At 41.5% G+C, this 22,568-nt stretch overlaps 1 protein-coding gene across 2 annotated transcripts in view; it reads right to left on the reverse strand.

Moving 5' to 3' along the window:
- Positions 1 to 10,799: 10,799 nt before the first annotated feature.
- SYNM (synemin) overlaps positions 10,800 to 22,568 on the reverse strand; it is a 31,250-nt gene continuing 19,481 nt past the window's right edge. For both annotated transcript variants that reach the window (XM_060694764.2, XM_060694766.2), the window contains 2 exons: positions 21,120 to 21,193; positions 10,800 to 18,378 (listed from right to left, as the gene is read on the reverse strand). In XM_060694764.2, coding sequence (XP_060550747.2) covers positions 14,579 to 18,378; positions 21,120 to 21,193 — 3,874 coding nt within the window. In that variant the 3' untranslated portion in view covers positions 10,800 to 14,578. The remainder of the gene's footprint in view (positions 18,379 to 21,119; positions 21,194 to 22,568) is intronic.

A 22,568-nucleotide genomic window follows, 5' to 3' on the forward strand; every position in this document is an offset into this window, starting at 1 on the left:
TAGAGACTTATTGGCTGCAGAAAAGGGAAGAGTAGAGATTGCTGTTAGAGATGCAAATATTGGCATGCAAGATATTTAAGTACTTAAACCTCCCACCTATGCCTGGCTGAACTGAGGGAAAAACATCATTATGGAGATAAATTACCTTCAGGGAGAGTTGCTTAGTGAGCAAAACACTTCTATAAACTGAGGCAAGTGAGGGAATACCCCAAATTCCCAGAAGTTATGTGGTTGGAAACATTTAATTGCGTCGCTTCAAAATACCTCTTCCCAATGTTAGAAAAGTGTTTAGCATTTAGTGCTTCAGCTGTTCTTAAAACACATCCAAAAACCAGTTAAATCTCTCATTATCCATCGAGTCCCATGAGAAAGTTAGATTCTTTTTTTTTAAAGCAATTATATGTATGGCTGCTTTAAAAAAACCAGAAGATCCAGGAAAATTCAATACAGGTAGTCCTTGATGTACAACAGTTCATTTAGTGACTGTACAACAGCACTGAAACAAGTGACTTACGACCATTTTTCACACTTATGACACTTATTGCAGCATCCTCGGGGTCATGAGATCAATATTCAGATCAGTGGTGGGTTTCAAAGTTTTTTACTACCGCTTCTATGGGTGAAGCTTGGCATGGCTTGGTGGGCGTGGTTTGGTGGGCATGGCAGGGGAAGGATACTGTAAAATCTCCATTCCCACCCCACTCCAGGGGAAGAATACTGTAAAGTCTCCATTCCCACCCTGCTCCAGGGGAAGATTACTGCAAAATCCCCATTTCCTCCCGATCAGCTGGGTCTTGGGAGGCAGAGAATAGATGGGGCTAGGGCCAGTCAGAATTTTTACTACCAGTTCTCCGAACTACTCAAAATGTCTGCTACCGCTTCTCCAGAACCTGCTGAAACCCACCTCTGATTCAGATGCTTGGCAACCGATTCACATTTATGACGTTTGCTGTGTCCCAGGGTCACATGATCACTTTTTGCAACTTTCTGACAAGCAAAAATCAATGGGGAAACCAGATTCACTTAACAATCGTGTTACGATCTTAACAACTGCAGTGATTCACTTAGCAACTGTGGCAAGAAAGGTCATAAAACGGGGCAAAGCTGACTTGGCTATTATTTCGCTTAGGAACAGAAATTTTGGGCTCAATTGTAGTCTTAAGTCAAGAGCTCCTTGTACTTGGGAGTCAGCTGCAAAGCTAAATTTGTGCAAGACAGCTACCATTCCAGTGGTATTTTTGAAGCCTGCCCTTATCCAGTAGTTCAAAAATGCTGCCTCGCATTGCTTCTCATAAGAAAACGGAGGGCGGAATTCGCAGGGCAGTTTGCCTAAAGCAGAGTAAACTCGGTTGCTTGGGAAGCCCTTTTAAAGTATTAAGCTGTCTGTGAAGCTCCCTTGTCAGAGTTTACTCTTCTGGAACCGCGTGCCTATTTTTATATTTTTCTCCTCGGTTCCCATCCTAAAGACTTTGCAAAACAAGTTAAGCCTATTTCTGCTTTTTAAGGGTAAGAATTTTGGGTGGCACAATAGGAAAAGGGACATAATTCCTTTAGTGCATTGCATGTTAGAACTGTCCTTTTTTAAAATAATAATAATAATAATAATAATAATAATAATAATAATAATAATAATAATAACAACAACAACAACAACAACCTTACTCGGAACAGTTTACATCCTCCGACGATATCTTAACAGTTCCCAGGTCCTTGGTTAGGACTCAAGCTGCTGAGCTATTAACCAGCCTCAAACGCTGTGAATCTCACTAAAGATTAAATAATAATAATAATAATAATAATAATAATAATAATAATAATAATATACTTGTTTTTTTTAAAAAAGCATTGATTTTTTTTAAAAAGCTTTTTAAAAGTGCATTGCATATTAAAGTTGTCCTTTTTTTTAATAATAATGTGCTGTGTTGTTTTTTTAAAAAGCAGATAGAAGTTGAAAGGAAGTGAACAGCTTTATCTTCATTTTGACTTTGCTGGCTAGGCTTATACAACCCAGAGACTTACAGATTAGCCAATGTAATTTTATCTAAAAGCTTAGCGGTGAGTCTTGGAAACTTACTTAATCGAATTGAATAAACTATGACTAAGCAAACTTTTGACTAGCAGGTTATACAAGAACCTCATTAGTTCCTCCTTTATATCAGTTATGCCAGTGATGGCTAACCTTTTCTGGACCAAGTGTCCAAACTGTGCCCGAACTGCAACAAAATGCAATGTGTGCGAGGCTCCCGTGCATGCGCCCCTGCAAATGCACATGCCCCCCCACGCCCCCATGCATGCGTGAGCAACCCCCACATGCCTGCGAATGCGTGCATGCCCACGACCCCCCCATACACGGCAGAGACCTGACGACCAGCTGGCTGGCGGGAGGTATGTACGCATGCGCGGCGGAGCTGAACTGGGCCGATGGCTCGTGTAATCACAGAGAGGGCGCTGCCTGCCACCTGTGGCATACGTGCCATAGGTTCACCATCACAGAGTTATACCATGGTTTTTTACCATAATTGATTGGTTAAAGCATCCCTGAGTGGCTTCACATAGGATAGCTCTTGTGGTTGCAAAGTTGATGTTAGAATTTGTGATTGTTGACAGCAAAAAATTAAATAGTCCACACATAGAATAGAATAACAGAGTTGGAAGGGACTTTGGAGGTCTTCTAGTCCAACCCCCTGCTTAGGCAGGAAACCCTATATCATTTCAGACAAATGGCTGCCCAATCTCTTCTTAAAAACTTCCAGTGATCGAGTCCCCACAACTTCTGGAGGCAAAATGTTCCACTGCTTAATTGTTCTGTCAGGAAGTTTCTCCTTAGTTCTAGGTTGCTTCTCTCCTTGGTTAGTTTCCACCCGTTGCTTCTTGTCCTGCCTTCAGGTGCTTTGGAGAATAGCTTGACTCCCTCTTCTTTGTGGCAGCCCCTGAGATATTGGAACTCTGCCATCATGTCTACCCTAGTCCTTCTTTTCATCAAACTAGACATACTCAATTCCAGCAACCATTCTTTAAGTTTAAGTTTAAGTTTATTTATTTGTCAAGCATATATAAGATTACAGGTAAAAAGTATAAACATAATTTGAATACATGAAAAGAGTAAGTAAAAAGGAATATTAGGACAGGGACGGTAGGCATACTGGTGCTCTTATGCACGCCCCTTACAGGCCTCTTAGGAACGGGGTGAGGTCAACAGTAGACAGTCTAAGGTTAAAGTTTTGGGGGTTTGGGGAAGAAACTACAGAGTCAGGTAGTGTTGTCGCCTGCCAGCAGCCTGCATGGATCGTGGCTGATCCCGACGAGGAGGCTGGTGTGGGATCGCGTCAGTAGCCTGCGCAGCCAGGGCTCGCGTCCGACAGTGAGGAGGTTGAAGAGGATGTGGTGCCGAGGCAGAGATTCAGCCAGGGCCTTCAGAACCTCCAGAGGCTCCTTCAAGTGGAGAGAGTGAAGTGGAGGAGCATCTCCTCAATGCTCGAGCACACAGGGCTGCCAAAAGGCAGGAGTGGCTACTCAGGAGGAGGAAGTCTCCTCGAGAGTAAGGTTTGAGGATAATTGGCCACTCCCTTAGCCTATTTAAATCGCACGCAGTTAGTAATTTCTTGCTGGAAACAACGTGTAATTATTAAAGAGCATTTTTGAAGAGTGAGTGTCTTATCGTATGTTGTCTTCTGGGCTGGTTGCCAACCTTTGCCGGACTTTATTTATTTTTGGTACGTTATAACTTTGATAAGGACCGTTGGTGTGTGTCACAATCCTTGGGAATCCGAAGCTGGGGCAGAACAGGTAGTGCATTCCAGGCATTGATCACTCTGTTACTGAAGTCATATTTTCTGCAATCGAGTTTGGATCGGTTTATCTTGAGTTTGTATCTATTATTTGCTCGTGTATTGTTGTGGTTGAAGCTGAAGTAGTCGTTGACAGGAAGGACATTGTGGCAGATAATTTTATGTACTATGCTTAGGTCAGGCCAAAGTCGGCGTAGTTCTAGGTTGTCTAAGCCCAAAATTTGGAGTCTGGTGGTATAAGGTATTTTAGTCTCCTGTCTTGGCTGGGGGTTGGACTAGAAGACCTCCAAGATCCCTTCCAGCCCTATGATTCAAAGTAAGCTGTACTTTGAAATCTAAAATTTGTTACTACCGGTTCTGTGGGTGTGGCTTGGGGGGGGGTAATGTGACTGGGTGGGCGTGGCCAACTTTCTTTTTTTACTTTTAAAAGCATTTTTTCTACAATCTTAAGAGGTTGCAGATAAAAATGCTTTTAGAAGCCTCTGACGATCCCAGCTGAGCCGCGCGATCATCAGAGGCTTTTTTAAAAAAAACTTTTAAAAGCATTTTTTCGGCTGAAGAGGCTGTAGAAAAAATGCTTTTAAAAGTAAAAAAGAAAAAGCCTCTGATGATCGCGCGGCTCAGCTGGGCATGCGGGGGGGGGCAGGGATTTTTGCTACCAGTTCTCCGAACCACCCGCCTCCATCGCTACCGGATCGGGCGATCCAGTCCGAACCAGGAGCATTTCACCCTGCTTTGAAGGCAGGCTTTTAAAAAAATCATTTACAGCAGGGGTCCCACTCCCCGGCCCCCAGGACATGGACCAGTACTGGTCCATGACCTATTAGGAACTGGGCCGCACAGCTGGAGGCAAGCGGTGGGTGGGTCATCTCCATTTGCAGCTGCTCCCCAGCACTAAAATTACCGCCTCAGCTCCACCTCAGATCATCAGGCATTAGATTCATATAGGAGCGTGAACCGTACTGTACAGGAAGTCCTCGAGTTACAGCCACAATTGAGCCCAAAGTCTATGTTGCTAAGTGAAACATTTGTGAAGTGAGTTTGCCCCATTTTACGCCTTTTCCCTGCCACATTTGTTAAGTGAACCATTGTGTTTTTCTAAGTTAGTTAACACGGTTGTTAAGTGAACCTGGGTTCCCCGTTGACTTTGCTTGTCGGAAGGTCGCAAAATGGGATCACATGACCCCGGGACATTGCAACGGTCGTAAGTATGAACCAGTTGCCAAGCGTCTGAATTTTGATCGTGTGACTGAGCACGGAGGTGCTGCAACGGTCATGGTTTCATACAAATGGTGTGAAAAAAGGTCATGTCACTTCTTCAGTGGTGGTGTAACTTTGAACGGACACTAAATGAACCGTTTTAAGTTGAGGACTATCCGTAAACCGCACATGCGAGAGATCAAGGTTGTGCATATCTTCTCTCCCACAACCCACCCATGGGAAAATTGTCTTCCACGAAACTGATCTCTGGTGCCAAAATGGTCGAGGGCCCACTGATGCACCATGTGTCACACTGCCCTTTGCATTATTGCAGGCACTGCTTTTTAAAAATAAAACAATAGAGATAATAGCTTTTTAAAAAACATTATTTATTTACCCTCATCTTGCAGGTGAAACACGGTGCTCACAAAGAGATTTATCTCATTATGTGGCTCATCCGTTACACTCCAATCAAAAAAAATATTTTATGATGATCCCAAACCAGCTGAAGGGGAATGGGATACAAACAATAATTTTTGAAAAGATTGGGGTTTTTTAAAGACTTCTGCTTTATATGTATGTGTTTAACTTTTTATAATGCATTTTATGCTTTTCAATTTTGTGTGACTTTCGTTTTTATGCCTTTTAGCTTTTTTAAAACTGATTTTTGTATCCCATTCCCCTTAAACTGGTTCATCAGTGTAATAAAGGTTTTGATAGGATTAATCACTGCACCCTGCAATTTTTCCAAATGCGATAATACCAAATTGCTCTCAATGGGAATAACATTCTCAGAGACTCTTCCCATCCTGCTTACCATCTTTTTGGACTGTGGCCTTCTGGCAGAAGATACAGAACAATGAAAACTCGGACCACACGTCTTGTGAATAGTTTTTATCCCAGAGCTATAATGGCACTCAACCATGAACTAAAGGGCCACCATCAGGGAGCTGTTGGACAGCATTACTTGGTCTGTTGTGTGGATGTTTGGGTGGTTTAGGGGTGAGGAATTGTGGTGGGTAGGAGTATGTTTGGGGATTGTTATGTGTGTTGGATCTGGTCTTTGAGTGTTAAGTGAATTTCGTTGTATGGGTATACTGCGTATACACGTACAATGACAATGAAGCACCTAGTTCTAATTTTAATCACTCAAGGTCTCAATTCATACCCAAAACTGGTCTGCTCTAGTAAGCCTCATTGCTGTGAAACTGGCTTTAGTGTCAAGAAAATAAATCTTTTCTGATAGAATTTGCTTTGGACATTAGATCCCTTCTCAACATACATATAGTCCTCAACTTATGACCACAACTGAACTCCAAATTTGTTGCTAAGCAAGATGCTCGTTCAGTGAGTTTTACCTCATTGTACAACCTGTCTTGCCACACTGGTTAATGAATCACTGCAGTCGTTAAGTGAGTCATTTGGTCCTTAAGCGAATCTGGCTTCCCCCATTGACTTTGCTTGTCGGAAGCCGGCTGGGAAGGTTACAAAGGGTGATCTTGGGACAGTGCAACCGTCATAAGTACATGCCAGTTGCCAAGCATTCAAATTTTGATCACATGACCACGGGAGATGCTGCAAGGGTCATAAATGTGAACACCGGTCATAAGTCATTGCTGTCGTAACTTCAAACAGTCATGAAACAAATGGTTGTAAGTCAAGGACTGCCTGTATGGATCATATTGCTCATAGATAATTGATCAAATCCACAAAAGAAACTTATTTTAACATTGCAATGTGTAGGTCATAATTGGAAGAACGGTTGCAGAAGTTGGGCATGGCTAGTCTAGTGAAGAGAAGGACCAGGGGAGACAGGATAGCAGTCTTCCAATGTTTGAGGGGCTGCCACTGAGAGGAAGGGGGTCAACCTGTTTTTCAAGGCACCTGTAGGCCAGACAAGGAACAATGGATGGAAACTGAACAAGGAGAGATTCAACCTAGAAATAAGGAGAAATTTTCTGACAGTGAGAACCATCAACCAGTGGAACAGAAGTTGCCTTCGGAAGTTGTGGGAGCTTCACCACTGGAGACTTTCAAGAAGAGACTGGACTGCCATCTGTCAGAAATGGTGCCACTCCTCGCCTCCCCGCCCGGGCTCCTTAGGGCTCCAACAGGAAGCAGTTTCTGGAGCTAAGCAGCCACCAGGAGAAAGAGTTGGCAAAACAGCTCAGTTCAAATTGGATCTGACCAAGAAGGAGGCTCAGTAAAAACACCTCACTGAGGACTATGATCATAGGCTTTCCAAGCAGAGGGAAGACCTGTGGGAGTGCAAGACCAGGTACTGGCGCCTGGAGTCTTAGCAGGCTGAGATGGTCAGCCAGTTCCAGGCTATGATGCAGTCCCACTGGAACAAAGTCCTCCGGCTCTTTGCCACCAGTGGCACTTCCTTCCAGCCTTCGCCCAAAGCCCTGCACCAGGAGGCTGAAGCAGACCCCCAAGTCAGAATTTCTGCCCCCCTCCGACCCACACAAAAAGACCCTAAAGGGGGAGACTCTCTGCAGCAACACAAACGTTCATTGCACGTATCCATCCCAGGGGCCGTAGTTTGAGGACCCCCGATTTAGTGCAATATAAAAAATGCAAATAATTTTTCTGCAGACCATCAATGATCCATGGACCACCAGTTGGTGACCGCTGGACGAGATGACCTGTAAGGTCCCTTCCAACTCTGTTAATGTTAATTTTGTGGTTTGTGGAAGCATAAATGCAGCGCAGACCAAGAAGGTTTTTTGACAACTATTTAATTAATTAATTAATTAAATTTTTATACCGCCCTTCTCCCGAGGGACTCAGGGCGGTGCCAACAATAAAACACATATATCCATAAAATTAAAAAAAAATAATTTAAAAACATATTAAATAATTTGGCCCCAATATTATTAAAAACTAAAACAAACCATTAAAATTCATGTGTAAGCCAGCCCAGCTTGTTGAAACCATCATGTCTTGAGGGCACGGCTAAAGGTGCGTAGGCCAGGGATCATACGTATCTCCAGGGGCAGTTCATTCCAGAGGGCGGGTGCCCCCCCAGAGAAAGCTCTCCCCCTGGGGGTCGCCAGTCGACATTGTTTGACCGACGGCACCCTGAGGAGTCCCTCTCTGTGGGAGCGTGTTGGCCGGTGGGAGGCTATCGGTGGCAGAAGGCGATCTCGTAACTATCTCTACAGTTGTCCTTGTCAATTTAAGATGCATGTTCCCAAACAAGAGTGACAGGCGACTTATGTCACAAAACCACTGTATGAAATACACGAGTCATGATCCTGAAATCAGTCCAAGATTACCAGCTCGTACAGTCATAGATAGTTTTGAATTTTGCCTTTCTCTAACCATGGCCCCGGTCCTCTAATTCTGGCCTGGTGACATTTGAAGAGTCCCTGTGCAGCTTTACACTTGATAGTGTTATCACTCTTACCAAAAGTTGAGATGTAAATAATAATAGGCAAAATGAGCCAACTGTCCAATTTGCTAAAAACACATCAGAATATTCAGAATTATACAGATAGGCCGTTTGAAGTTACAACGGCATTGAAAAAGGTGACATATAACCAATTTTCATAGTGTTGCATCTTCGTGGTCACGTGATAAAAATTCACACACTTGGCAACTGACTCAAATTTATGACAGTGGCCGTGTCCCGGGTCATGTGATCCCCTTTTGCGACCTTCAGACAAGTGAAGTCAATGAGGAAGCCCAATTCACTTAACAGCATGTTACTAACTTACCAACGGCAGTGATTCACTTAACAAAAGTGGGAAGGAAAGTTGCAAAATGGGGCAAAATTCAACAGTTTGGATTTTAGGTAGTCCTCGAATTACAACCGTCCATTTAACAGCAGTTTAAAGTTACAGTGGCCTCAGAAAAATTTGACTTGTGCCCTGTACTCACACTTAAAGACTGTCACATCAACCTCATGGTCATGTGGCCGCAATGTGGGCACATGACAACTAGATTCTGCTGTACGTGATTGCTATTTGTGCCACTCCTAGCTCTTGTATCAATTGTGCGGTTAGTGTCCGTGTTTTGCCAGCATATATTAGAGCAGGTAGCACACAAAACTTTTCAAGCATTGGGGGAGATTGTTCTTGAAAATTACGCTTAGCTTGCCAAAGGCCTGCCAACCACATTTAACACGCCGTTCAATTTCCTTCCATTGAGATCCGTTGGCCAATAGTAGGACATACATCATCGTCCTTCTCATTTTCTCCGCAGGGGCTTTCAGCTTTCAGTTGAAATTTTGTCTGCCGATTGCAAAAGTACCTTTTCCTGCATTCATGCAACCACAGCTAACTTGAGAGAACTTGGACAAGATTTTAAGCGAAACCATATTTCGGGAGGCAGCTGCTGGCACTTCGTAGAACATAGAATCATGGGATTTGAAGGGACCTTAGAGGTCTTCTAGCCAAACCCCTGCTCAAGGCAGAAGATCTTATGGTACCCCGATCAAATGGCTGTCCAGTCTGAAAATCTCCAGCAACGGAGCACCCACAACTCTGGGAGGCAAACTGTCCCATTAGTTTTTCCTCACAGTCAAAAAATTTCTGAAATAGCATCAATTCTTCTGCTTGAGCAGGGGGCTGGACTAGAAGACCTCCAAGGTCCCTTCCAGCTCATTCATTCTAATTGGTGTACCTTTTGTGTGTGGGGGAAGGGCAATTTCCAGCAAAAAAAAAAACATCATGGGGAAATTGGATTCCTTTAACAGGGGTGATTTGCTTAACAACTGCTGTAAAAATTGTAGTTAAATCAGGTCCAACTCAACTTACAGCTGCCATGACCTAAAATGGAATTCCAGAACCAACTGTGGTTATAAGTTGAGAACTACCTGTGTAGAGTTTTGCAGCTGAATCCAATCACTGCAGAGGAAACCCACTCAATTGCTTCCCGTGGATCCAAGCTAAGAAGAAAGCAAGATTTGAAAAATATTTCTGGGATGTTTTCTTGTTCCACAGCAGACCTTGGGCAATAAGAATAGAAATAGAATAGAAATAGAAATAGAACAGGAATAGGAATAGAGCTGGGAGGGACCTTGGAGGTCTTCTAGTCCGGCCCCCTGCTCAAGCAGGAGATCCTATATCCGTGATGGCGAACCTATGGCACGCATGCCACAGGTGGCACACGGAGCAATATCTGTGGGCACGTGAGTGTTGCCCTAACTCAGTTCCAGCGTGCATGCGTGCGCCGGCCAGCTGATTTCCAGGCCTTCCGGTCCCACCGGAAGTTGGGAAATGGGCCGTTTCCAGTCTCCGGGTGGGTGGGGAAGGCTGTTTTTGCCCTCCCCAGGCTCCAAGAAAGCCTCTGGAGCCTGGGGAGGGCAAAAAACGGGCCTACCTGGCCCACCGTGTCATCACGTGCCAAAAGTGGGGAAAGCACAGGGGGGTCATGCACACATGCACGGAGGGGGGGCACGTTGAATTGTGGGTGTGGGCACGCACACGCGCAATCCCCCCGCTCTCCCCCTGCTTTTGGCACGCAACTGCAAAAAGGTTAGCCATCACTGTCCTATACAATCTCAGACAAGTGACTATCCAGTCTCTTCTTAAAAACCTCCAGCAACGGAGCAGCCACGATTTCTGGAGGCAACTTCTGTTCCACTGATTAATTTGTCCTCACTGTTAGGAAGTTTCTCCTTAATTCCAGGTTGCTTCTCTCCTTGATTAGTTCCCATCCATTGTTTCTTGTCCTGCCCTCCGGTGCTTTGGAGAATAATTTGACCCCCTCTTCTTGGTGGCAGCCCCTCAAATACTGCTATCATGTCACCCCTAATTCTTCTTTTCCTCGGACTAGCCAAATTAAAAAGGAGAAAGAGACACATTCTTTTTCAAAGTTTAATGCTCAACAGAAAAAAAAAAATAGTGGTAAGTTCTAACAGTGTTAAACCATCACCGACATTACAACTATGATTATTTCCAGGGCAAAATAGACCATCAAATCCCACCTGACATTACTCACTAGTTAAAACATCTACTACAGCCTTTGCGATCACTTACTACAGACAATGTCAGCCTACAATTGTACAGAGCTCACACTGTAGCTCAAATGTTTTCTTCTTAATTTCACAGACGTAACTACAACATCAAACCTACTAGAGTTAAAACCGATGAAGCAAGTTAGTTACAAGTACCTCCACTCTTATTGCTTTCAATTAACTTAAATCTTGGGCACTTTTATTAGTTTCAGAGCCTCCATTTTAATGAGAAGTAAAGGCACGTATCTATGTGAAAACTTGTGTTTGCAGCATTATAAAGTGGAAGATTCTTCCACCCTTTGGAAAAAATAGTCAAGAAAGCCTATATTTGTATTAAATAAAACCCTCCAAAACATCATATTGTGTACTTTCTTCTGGAAAAAAAAAGTTTTAAATAAGACCCACTATTGTTGAGGTAATCGTAATATTTTCTTTAGTGATCAAAGCGCACTTTTCAATGGAATAAATTCGTGCATATTTATATCAAGATAATTAATAAACTTTCATCCATTTTGCTCTTTGTGGACAAAAACTCAAGCATCAACCCAAATCTAATTCAGTTTTTGATGTACAAAAAAAAATAGTGAAATCAGCTTAAATTATAAGTGCAAATCCGTTCACTTGTGTCTCAAAATGTAAGCATTCATTGAAAATTCTGCTGGAGAAAAATCCGTCAAATCAGCGCTGAAATCCGTTTAAAATCCGTTTAAAATCCTGGCAGTGCTGCCAACACATAGCAAATAGATCATCTAAGATAGCACTTAAAGTAAAAAAAAAGGACAAAAACAATGACCTAAAACTGGTGCATATTAAGCTACATAAATATTCAAAAATAATTACTGTGACTTGCAGAGATCGTGTCTATCATATTATGATACGAAGACTGTGGTTGGTGAGCTGTGTGCCTAGCCTCTAAATCAATTTCTCAACCTTGGCAACTTTTAAGATGGATGGACTTCAACTCCCAGAATTCCCCATCCAGTCACCTATAAAAACCAATATGGGCTCCGTATGGCTAGCTGGAGAATTCTGGGAGTTGAAGTCCACCCAACTTAAAGCTGCCACAGTTGAGAAACATTGCTCCAGATGCATACAGCTGATGGATAATGTTGGTTGTCTCTACTCTTCCTTCTTAAGATTCTTTTTCTTCAAACCCAACTTGAATTACGTCTAATGTAAGACCACAAGACTCTTTATTAATACAGGTAGTCCTCGACTTACAACAGTTCATTTAGTGACGGAACAACAGCACTGAAACAAGTGACTTATGACCGTTTTTCACACTTATGACCATTGCAGCATCCCTGTGATCATGAGATCAATATTCAGATGCTTGACAACTGACTCACATTTATGATGGTTGCAGTGTCCCGGGTGTGTGTGTGTGTGTGTCATGGGATCCCTTTTTGTGACCTTCTGATAAACAAAGTCAGTGGAGAAGCCAGATTCACTTAATAACCATGTTACTAACTTAACGACTGCAGTGTTTCACTTAACAACTGTGGCAAGAAAGAGCGTAAAATGAGGCAAAACTCACTTAACAAATGTTTCGGTTAGTGACAGAAATTTTGGGCTCTGTTGTGGCCGTAAGTCAAGGACTACCTGTATATTGTAACTTTATTTTTATTTTTTTCTATTTGATGGATTTCTTAATCTGCTCCCATTTGGGGGAGGGAGGTCTATTCCGTAGTATTATCTGAAGCAAGGAGATTATTTTGATCCTGAGCTTGTGGGTTTCCCAAAGGCATTTCGGTTGGTGGCTATTAAAATAAGCATTGTGGGTGATGGACACTCCTTAATTTAGATTCAAAGCTGAAGTGGGGTTGGCTTTTCTCCACTCTGAACAAATCGTAAGTCACGTAACTGAATCCATTCTGAGTCATACGTAGCTTATGCTAGGAACGTCTCTCAATATCGTCTGCATATGATGATCTTTGATATGTGAGGAAAATTGCTCTTAGAAAATAGTCACCTTTTAATGCAGTTTCTCTCTTCAGATTAAAAAAAAAAAAGCTTAGGATCACTGGGTCCAAAACTTTGCAGTCCAGGTTCAAGGCGATTGCATTCTTCTTTGGGACCCAGCCAGTTCCAAAGAAATGCAGTTATGCAAGAATTGTGCTCCAGGTATGTAATCCTATGAAACACAATAGGGGACTGCTCTGGTGGCTTTAATTAAAGCACGACACGCTAATTTAGCAACTGAAGCTTTCCCCATGCTTTTTACCTCATGAAATATGGAAATGCATAAAAGGTGAGAACCTAAATCCTTCCAAAATTGGCATTATTAATAAAATATCCTCATTGCATTCTCCACTTTGCAACAAGAGTGTAGAGTGTGACTGAGTATGTTTGTGTATGTTTGTGTGTGTGTAAGACAAGAGAGGGAGGGGGAGAGGGAGAGGGAAAGAGAAAGGGAAAGAGGGAGAAAAGGAGAGAAAGGGAGGGAGAGGAGAGGGAGAGAGGAGGAAAGGGAGAGAGGAAAGAGGGAGAGGGAAGGAAGGAGAGAGGAAGGGAGAACAAGAAAGACAGAATGAGAGAACAAGAGAGGGAGAGAGGGAGAGAGAAAAGAGGGAGAGAGGGAGAGAGAATGAGAATGAGAGAGAGGGGGAGAGAGGAAAGAGGGAGAGAGAACAAAGAGAGGGAAAGGGAGAGAGGAAAGAGAGGGAACGGGAAAAGGAGGGAGAGAATAAGAAAGAGAGGGAGAGGGAGGGAGGGAGAGAGCGCAATGAACTGTTTAGGCCAATGATCTGACATAATATTAGCAAGTCTCTTTTGTTCCTATTTGGTCACTTATTTTTGAAAAATGTAGCTGAATAAGGGTTTAGAATGAGATTATCTGACAAATTAGTCACACATTTTTGCTAATAGTGTACACAGTTTAGACGTGTTTTCCTTAAACTGCGATCATAACAAGACTGTCTTTATTCCTTAGATTGTTAATACAGGTAGTCCTTGACTTAACGGCCATTCGTTGAACAATAGTTCAGAATTACAGCAGGACAGAAAAAAGTGATTTACACTTAGGACAGCTGTGCCACAACTGTGGTCTGATGATCACAATTTGCACTCTTCCCAGCTTCCAACAAGCAACCTCAATGGGGGGAAAGCTAGATTCACCTAATAACCACAGTAAAAATGGTCATAAAATTAAATGTTATCACGTAATGCCTCACTTAATAACCATCCCACTTAACAAGGAATTTTTCAGTCCTAATTGTGATTGTAAGTCAAGGGCTGTATGTTTGTATGTTTCTTCTGGGTAATCCACGTGAATCAATATGATATTGTATGACTTAAATATCTTTTTTTTAAAAAATGGCTACTCTTTTTAAATTGAGCAAAGATGCTATTTTCCTATATCCACTGATATCATTTCTCAGACAGAAACAAGGAAACTACAAAAAAATATATATCGCATTGAGAGTCCACAGCATCAGTAAAATGAAATCTTATGTAATTTAAGCGAAGAATGCTACTAAGGTATTACTGTATCAGAAAATTTACGTTCCAAGTCCTCAGTTCCTTGTTCAGGGCGAAATGACAAGATATCCCCAGGTTTAAAACGCAATGATGCAGCAATTAAGCTTCTCGGCTTTTAAAAACAAAACTTGGAAATGTTACTTTTTTAAAACCAGGGTCCCTCGTCCTCCTCCTCTTCCCCCTCGTTTTCGTTCAGGTAGAGAAGGGCAATTTTCTTTTCATCCGAAATGACCGATCGTTGGTCAACCATTCTTTGCAGTTGCACAGTTTGATCAAACGTGGACTCCTCTGACTTTTGTTCACTTTCTGGGCCTTTCCAAACCTCTTCCATGCTGCCTTCAGATTGACTGTCGTCTGCTTCTTGCCTACTTGATACAACTAGGGTAGCTTGTGGCTCTCTCCCACCCATTTGGCTTATGTCCATCTGGAAGGTAAAGGATGTTTCTTTCTGTCCGATTCTGATTTGCCCGACAGATTTGCTGTTTTCTGAGGGTCCATCTCTGTGGGAAAATTCCATACCGCTGGAGAGTTGAGCATCAGGACTACGGAACTCTTGCCCAATCTGAATGTGATGTGTTGATCTGCTGATCTCTGCAGGACTAATTTTTTCCGAAGAGTCTTCTTGTGAAGAACCGATTCGTGGAGATTCCAAAACAAAATCTTGGGATAGGATGTCACGACTCTGGACTTCTTTCTGCCCTAATTTAATATGATGTACTGACCCTTCAGAAGAAAACATCTGTCCCAATTCACTGACCTTTTGGTGCTGTTCAGAAATGGGCTCTGTAAAAACAATTTGTTCACTTACAAATTCCTTCGGACTTAATTTGATATGTCTGATTGTGGTGTTAACATCCAGCACCTTCTCCTCACCAAGTTTGACTGAACCATCATCTGATGTCTTGGTGAAGGAACCTTCATAAATGTTTTGGTCAGATGTTGATGTGTCCTTCTGTCCTAATGTAATCTTTTTTACTGTTTCTTCAAACAGATCATGGTCTCCAGTGGAAAAAGGCACTTCATATATTTCTCGCTCAACATGTATTTCTTTGGGATCTATTTGGATGTGTCTTATTGATGTGCTGATTGCTGTGGGATCTTTCACCTGTGAAAAGATACCCCTTCTAGTATCAGATGACAAGTCTGAAGCTGATCCCTCAAACATGATTTCTTCAACAATTTGTTTTGAATCCAATGTGATATGCTTGGAGGATCTAATATCACTCAAAACCTGGATCTGAGTAGAATTTTCAGGATTACTTACTTCTTCAGATGTATAAATAGGACTTCTATAGATTATTTTTTCTGTGGTTTCCATTGTTTCAGGACTCAACTTTATTTCCTTCATGAATTGACCTGTGTCCGCTGATACTCCTGTTGTAAAGTCCCTTGTTCCAAACTCCAGCGTGTCAGAAATAGGACCTTCATAAAAGACATGTTCAGTCTTACGGATTTCAGTTGGACCAACTACAACATGCCGGATGCGTCTGTTGATATCAAATGACTCCTTAGAAGGATAGGCATCTTCTCTCTTATTGGTTTCTTCTGTGGTCCAATGTGTGGAGGAAACATCTATGTGATGTTTTTCATCCTGCCAAGTTTCTGGTTCTTGCTTTATGTATTGATCAAAGTCACCTTCATTTGGTGACTGTTTGGACAATTTCATCTGATCTGTCACAACTTCACCAAGCAATTCTGTACTCAACTGGTCAGAGTCTATTGTCTGGGATAAATTAACTTCTGCAACGATACTAAATACACCCTCTTTTTCGGGGTGCTTTACTTTTTTAATATCCACCTCCAAGGTACTAGAGTCAGTTTTGTCCTCTTTGGTGAGTTCACCGAGTTCCTGTTTCACAAGTTCTGGAAGAGTTGCTTCAAGCTTTCCTAGAGCCTCTTTCAACTGATGTTTAGGATCTTTTGAATGGTGAGCAAAAACCTCCTTTATTGACTCCTGAAATTCATGCGGGATTTTAATCTCCTTCTCAATAACTACAGATTCAGCATGGGCCACCTGTTCTTTGGGGGGTTCCGCCTTTGAGATAAAGGGCCCAGCATCTGCGCCAATTACTTGATAAATCAATTCTGGTAAAGCCATGCTTTCCTTTATGTTGGTTTGAGACCCTTCCAGAAATTCATCTTGCCACGAATATTTCACCATGGATTCTTCTTCAAAATGGATTTGACCATAGGTGGAACCTTCTCCTTCCTCATAACCAAACGGGTATTCATCTGGAGTGGAAACAAAGTACTTTTCTTCATCCACAATGTCATCTCCCTCAGATACTTCTTCCACATGAGTCACAATCACATCGGGTTGTTTTTCCTTAACATCTCCAGTAACACTTGTGGTGGCTTTCTCTTTATCACTATAATATGGATGTTCTCTCACATTGAGAAACGTATCTTCTGCTTCCTCTACTTCGAATGGGGTTGAAAACTCCACCCTTTCATCAACTACAGTTGTAGGCTCTTCAATGATCTCAACTTTAATAGTCCTCTTGGCCTTGTCTTTCATTCCTTTCATCCCAGCATTAATTATATCGTCTAGGACATTTTCATCTAAACTTCCTTTAGTATCCTCCAATACTTTTTTAATATCTTTCTCAAAGAAACTTCCCAATTCAGACTTATTAGACACATCAAGGTCATCTTCTTGAACTGTGGACTCTATGCTGATCTTGGTTTTCACTTTTCCATCCTCAGAAATTTCTTCCTTTTCGAAGGAAGTTATTTTAGCTTCGGGAGGAAGTCCTTCCTCTGAAGACTTTTGTACAAAACCTTTAAGGATGTCAGAAACAATGTTCTCTGCTATACTCTCAGTGAGCGAAGCATCTATTTCAGAATTACCTTCTTTGCTTCTATCACCTGGAGTCATTTCATTGCCGAATTTAAATTCAGCTTCCCCTTTTGATTTTTCTGGAAAAGTTTTGAAGTCTTGCAGTGTTATCTCTACATTATGATTCCTCTGTAGAATTTCGCCTTTAGTATATCCTGAATGAATGGGGGCATCAATAGTTTCTTGGGTTTTTGAGGAGATGCTCACAATGTTCTCCCTTCCAAATGTTGCTGTATCTTTTGGAATCTTCTTTACTTCTGACTCCACTTTAATCTGTTCCTCCCATCTTCTAGAAGGCATCTTATCTTTCATTAATTTATCTTCCTTTCTCTTAAAGATACCCTCTTCCACTGTATTCTCTTTGTTATCCACACCTTCCTTCACTTCGGCCTCCTTTTGAACAGTTTTTTCTACCCTGTTCAATTTCTCAAAGTTCTTCATGGCAGAATCTGTTGCTTCTTTGGCCAACTTTTCCTTCTGCTCAACTCCTTCTACCAAAACGTGTTTTTCTTCTGTTCCTGGTTTGCCCCCTTTGATTATTTCATTGATGTCACCCAAGATTCCTTCCCTCGTCTCATATTGGCTTCCTTTAGAAGAAGAAGTTGTTGAGCTGTAAGATAGAGGTGAAGTGATGATCATGGTGGCCCTGATGCCTTCAGAACTTGTTGGCTTTTTCATTTGCTTCTGAAGGATGGTGGACTCTTTCAAAGCAGATGCCATACTTCCCATTTCGAATGTCTTCCTTTCAGGCGCTGGTGGCCTTGGCTGAAGGTCACCTTCTCTGCTCATCCGATAAGGCGACGTAAAGCTTTGTCTTTCTCTTTGTCCTATCAAGCTTCTTTCGTGAGTCACATATCTTTCGGTAGAACTTGAAGGACGCTGTCCCAGCCTGAAGGGTTCTTTTGGTAGCATTTTTTTCTCAGGGAAAATTGTTTGCCTTCCAGCACTTTCTGTCCTAGATGAAGAAACCACAGAGCGGCTCAAATTTGTTTGCGGGAATTTATATCTTAGGTCAACATTTGGAATTGCGGGAAGAGCTCTCTTTCCTTTCTCCTGTTGATAAGCGGAGTATCGGTTGCTATACTCGTAACGCAAATTTCGGTCACCTGCCAAGAGATAAATAAAAATGGATATTAATGCCATGTACTTATTACTTACTTATTCATTTAATTTGTAACACAGCACTATTATTTTTAGAAATAACTCAAGGCAGCAAACATATCCAACACACCTTTCTCCTCCTTTTTTTTTTTTTTTTTGCTTTAATTTATATGCCGCCCTTCTCTGGAGACTCAGGGTGGCTTACAATGCGTTAAGCATTGTTACCTTCATACCTTCATACTTTTGTATATTTATACAAAGTCAGCTTATTGCCCCCACAATCTGGGTCCTCATTTCACCTACCTTTGAAAGGATGGAAGGCTGAGTCAACCTTGAGCCTGGTGAGATTTGAACTTGCAGTAATTGCAAGCAGCAGATGTTAATAACAGTGCTTTAGTCCACTGTGCTACAGGCTCTGTAGTACTACAGAGTGTACTAACACTGTACTACAGGCTCTTTTCCCCACAACAACAACCCTGTGAAGTAAGTTGGGCAGAGAGAGAGAGGGAGTGACTGGCTCAAATTCCCCAGCTGGCTCTCATGGCTAAGGCAGAACTAGAACTCACAGTCTCCTGGTGATTGGCCTAAATCACCCTGCCAGCTTTCATGCCTAAAGAGGAACTAGAACTCACAGTCTCCTGGTGATTGGCCCAATGGGGCCAAATTTATATATGTATATTTTAACTGTATTTTAATATTTGTATTTGATGTTTTTACTTGGCTGTTCACCGCCCTGAGTCCTCAGGGAGAAGGGCGGTATACAAATTCAAAATAAAATAAAATAAAAAAATAAAAACCAGATTTCATTCCTAAGGAGGGACAAGAACTCAGAGTCTCCTGATGATTGGCCTAAATCACCCTGCCAGCTTTCATGCCTAAAGCAGAACTAGAACTCACAGTCTCCTGGTGATTGGCCCAAAGTTACCCAGCTGGCTTTCATAGCTAAGGCAGGAGTTGAACTCACAGTGTTAAGGCCACAGTCTAGTGGCCTTAACCACTAGATAACACAGCAATACACCTTAGGCTTAATTCTAATCATAGTCTGAACGTATAAAAAAAATAGATCTAGTTTGCTATCAATTCTATTCATGTTTGCATCTCTTTGCAAAACAAGATATAAACATTTTTTTAAAATTTGATTTATATGCCGCCCTTCTCCAGAGACTCAGGGCGGCTTACAATGCGCTAAGCAATAGCCTTCATTCTTTTGTATATTTATACAAAGTCAGCTTATTGCCCCCACAATCTGGGTCCTCAATTTACCCACCTTAGAAAGGATGGAAGGCTGAGTCAACCTTGAGCCTTGGTGAGATTCGAACCTGCAGTAATTGCAGGCATCTGGTCTTAATAATCAGCTTAATAACAGGGTGCCTTAGACCACTGTACTACCAAGGCTCTTGGGCTATAGGGCGTTATAATTGCTCCAGTTTTTATATTCTTTATTACGATACACTGCCAAAGCAAATGAAATTTTCCCTGCCTGAAAAGCAAATTATTATTTTATTTATTAAATTTATATGCCGCTTGCTGTACTTTGAAAAGTGACAAAATGATATTTTGGCACACAAAACAAAATGCAAACCCATGACAAGTATTCAGTGTGTAACTACTACAAGAAATTTACAAGGAAGCCAAAATAAAGTTTTAATTTCTTTCAATTAGCTGATGTGAAATCCACTGGACAAAGCAATAACTATATTCGCAGTACACTTACTTACGTAACCCAAATATAACGATAATTTTACAAATTGCTACGTTCCTTTCTTATTTTGCAGGATGAATCCTACAACTCTTAGTACAGGTAGTCCTTGACTTGCAACCACAATTGGAAGCAGAATTTCTGTTACTAAGCAAAGTGGTTAAGTGAGTTGGGCCTGATTTTATGACCTTTTTGGTCACCGTAGTTAAGGAAATCACTATAGTTGTTAAGTGAATCACATGGTTGGTAAGTGAATCTAGCTTCCCCCATTGACTTTGCATGTCGGAAGCCCCTGATTTTACAACCTGGGGCAAAACTCATTTAACAACCGTCTTGCTTAATAATGGAAATGTCGTAAGTTGAGGACTACCTCTATACAGTAGTGGCCAAAATTGTAGAAACCTTTGGGGAAAAGTGTATTTTCTAAAACTAGCTAATAACACCACTTTTTTGGGGAGTAGTATCATAAAATTATATATCAAAAGATAATTTAATCAAGAATGTAATGCAATAACTTTTATGAAGGACTGGCTATTAGAATAGCAGTTACAGTATAAAGAAGAAAAGTGAAACACGTAGGAAAAATCGAGATGTACAAAAATTATCCCCATGTCAGTTAATACTTAGTTGGGTAACCTTTAGCATGAATTATGGCCTTACAACGTCTTTCCATGGAGCGAACCAAGTCTTTTAGTTCTGCAGCTGTTATCATGTGAAATTGAGATTGTAGGATTGCTTCTATTAACTTGGTTTTATTGCTGGGTCACGTCTGACTAACAAGTTTCTTTTGTCGGCTCCCTAGATTTTCAATTGGGTTAAGGTCTGGGCTATTCCCAGGCCATTCCAGCAGTGGACTAGGATTATCTTGAAACTCCCCCCAAAAAGGTGGTGTGATTAGCCATCAAACCTCAAAAATACACTTTTCCCAAAAGGTTTCCACAATTTTGGCCACTACTGTACTCCATATAGCTTGGGACAAAGCAGGAATGGATGCTTTGTCTTCCCTTCTGCTTTTAAATGCATTGATATAATTTCCATCTTTTGTACCTTGGGGTAACCTTCTTCCATGTTCTTCATTCCACATGAGAATCCATTGCTTGCTCTCTGCTCCTAGCAAAGCTCTGCCGTACAGAAAAACAAAATGGAATTAATAACAAATTAAAATATGTATGCCCAGTGCAGTTTTTCTCAATCAGAAATATGAACATGAACCAAGCAACCATCCTAACAGTGTTTATCTCTCAACTGTGGTCACTTTAAGTTGGATAGACTTCAACTCCCAGAATTCCCCAGCCAGCACGGCAGCATGGTTAGGGAATTCTGGGAGTTGAAGTCCACCCATTATAAGGTGGCTGAGGTTGGGATGCACTGTTTCAGGGCAACATCCCCTTTCCTTAATTTTCAGTTATGCTTATGAAAGCCAGAATGCTACAAGTTTGTATTTCCTCTTCGTATTTCTTACACTTTCTGTCTCACATAAAAATTTACATCTTTTTTCCCTTTGGGAAATTAATTTTTCTGCCTGGCCCATGAATAGAATCAGTCTTGATTAACTTTAACCAAGGTCTCGAAATAACTTTGGCTAATCGCATTTTTAACTGATTTAAATCAAGAACAATCAAGTTAAATCTTCCACACTGTAGTATTTGCAGAACCAGAAGGGAATCATATTATATGTCTACCTACTGACTGAATTAACACGGCCTGTAATTGAAATTCTTCTAGGTTCGTTTTTTTTTAACAGAATTGGAAAGATACAGGAATTTTGCATACTGGGATAATATCATTGGAAAAAATGGTGGAATACTTTATGCAAATTAAGCTTCATGTCATTATTGCAAACCCAGTTAGTCCTTGACTTAAGACCATTATTGAGTCCAGAATTTCCGATGATGAGAAGGTGGTTAAGTAAGCTGTACCTGTTTTTATGACCATTTTTGCTATCGTCGTAAAGGAATTTAAAGTGAATTTACACTTTACAAGAAGTGTAAGTGGCTGTTACAAGAATCCAGCTTTCCCCATTCCCCTGAATAAGAAGGTTGCAAATAATAATCATGTGACTTTGGGACATTGCAATTGTCATAAATGCGCCCAAAGCTTGATCACATGACTGTAGGGAATGCTGTGACGGTCTTTGAGCACTGGTCACTTTTTGAGTCACTTTTTTCAGTGCTGTTGTGACTTCAAACGGTTGCTAAACAACTGGTTGTAAATTGAGGATTACCAGTATAGGAACTGACACATGGACTCTATGGAAGGCTTCCTGTCTAATCTACTGCATCTTCAAAGTAAGTGTAGGAAATAACCAGGTTGAACTGGAGGGAGGCGTCAAATATATCATCAGTCATGAGTCTCTGCTCCCCTGCAAGAGATCTAAATCCAGCCCAGCTTGAATGCCTCTCTTATCTCCCGCTCATTTCCCTTGGCCATTAGTTGGCCAGATTCTTCTAGAGCAGAGCTGTCAATCTCACGTCATCATCTCGTGATGTATCGGGA

Source organism: Pantherophis guttatus, chromosome 13, assembly GCF_059756535.1.
Source record: "Pantherophis guttatus breed Tessera chromosome 13, ASM5975653v1, whole genome shotgun sequence".
In the NCBI taxonomy this organism is placed as follows: domain Eukaryota; kingdom Metazoa; phylum Chordata; class Lepidosauria; order Squamata; family Colubridae; genus Pantherophis; species Pantherophis guttatus.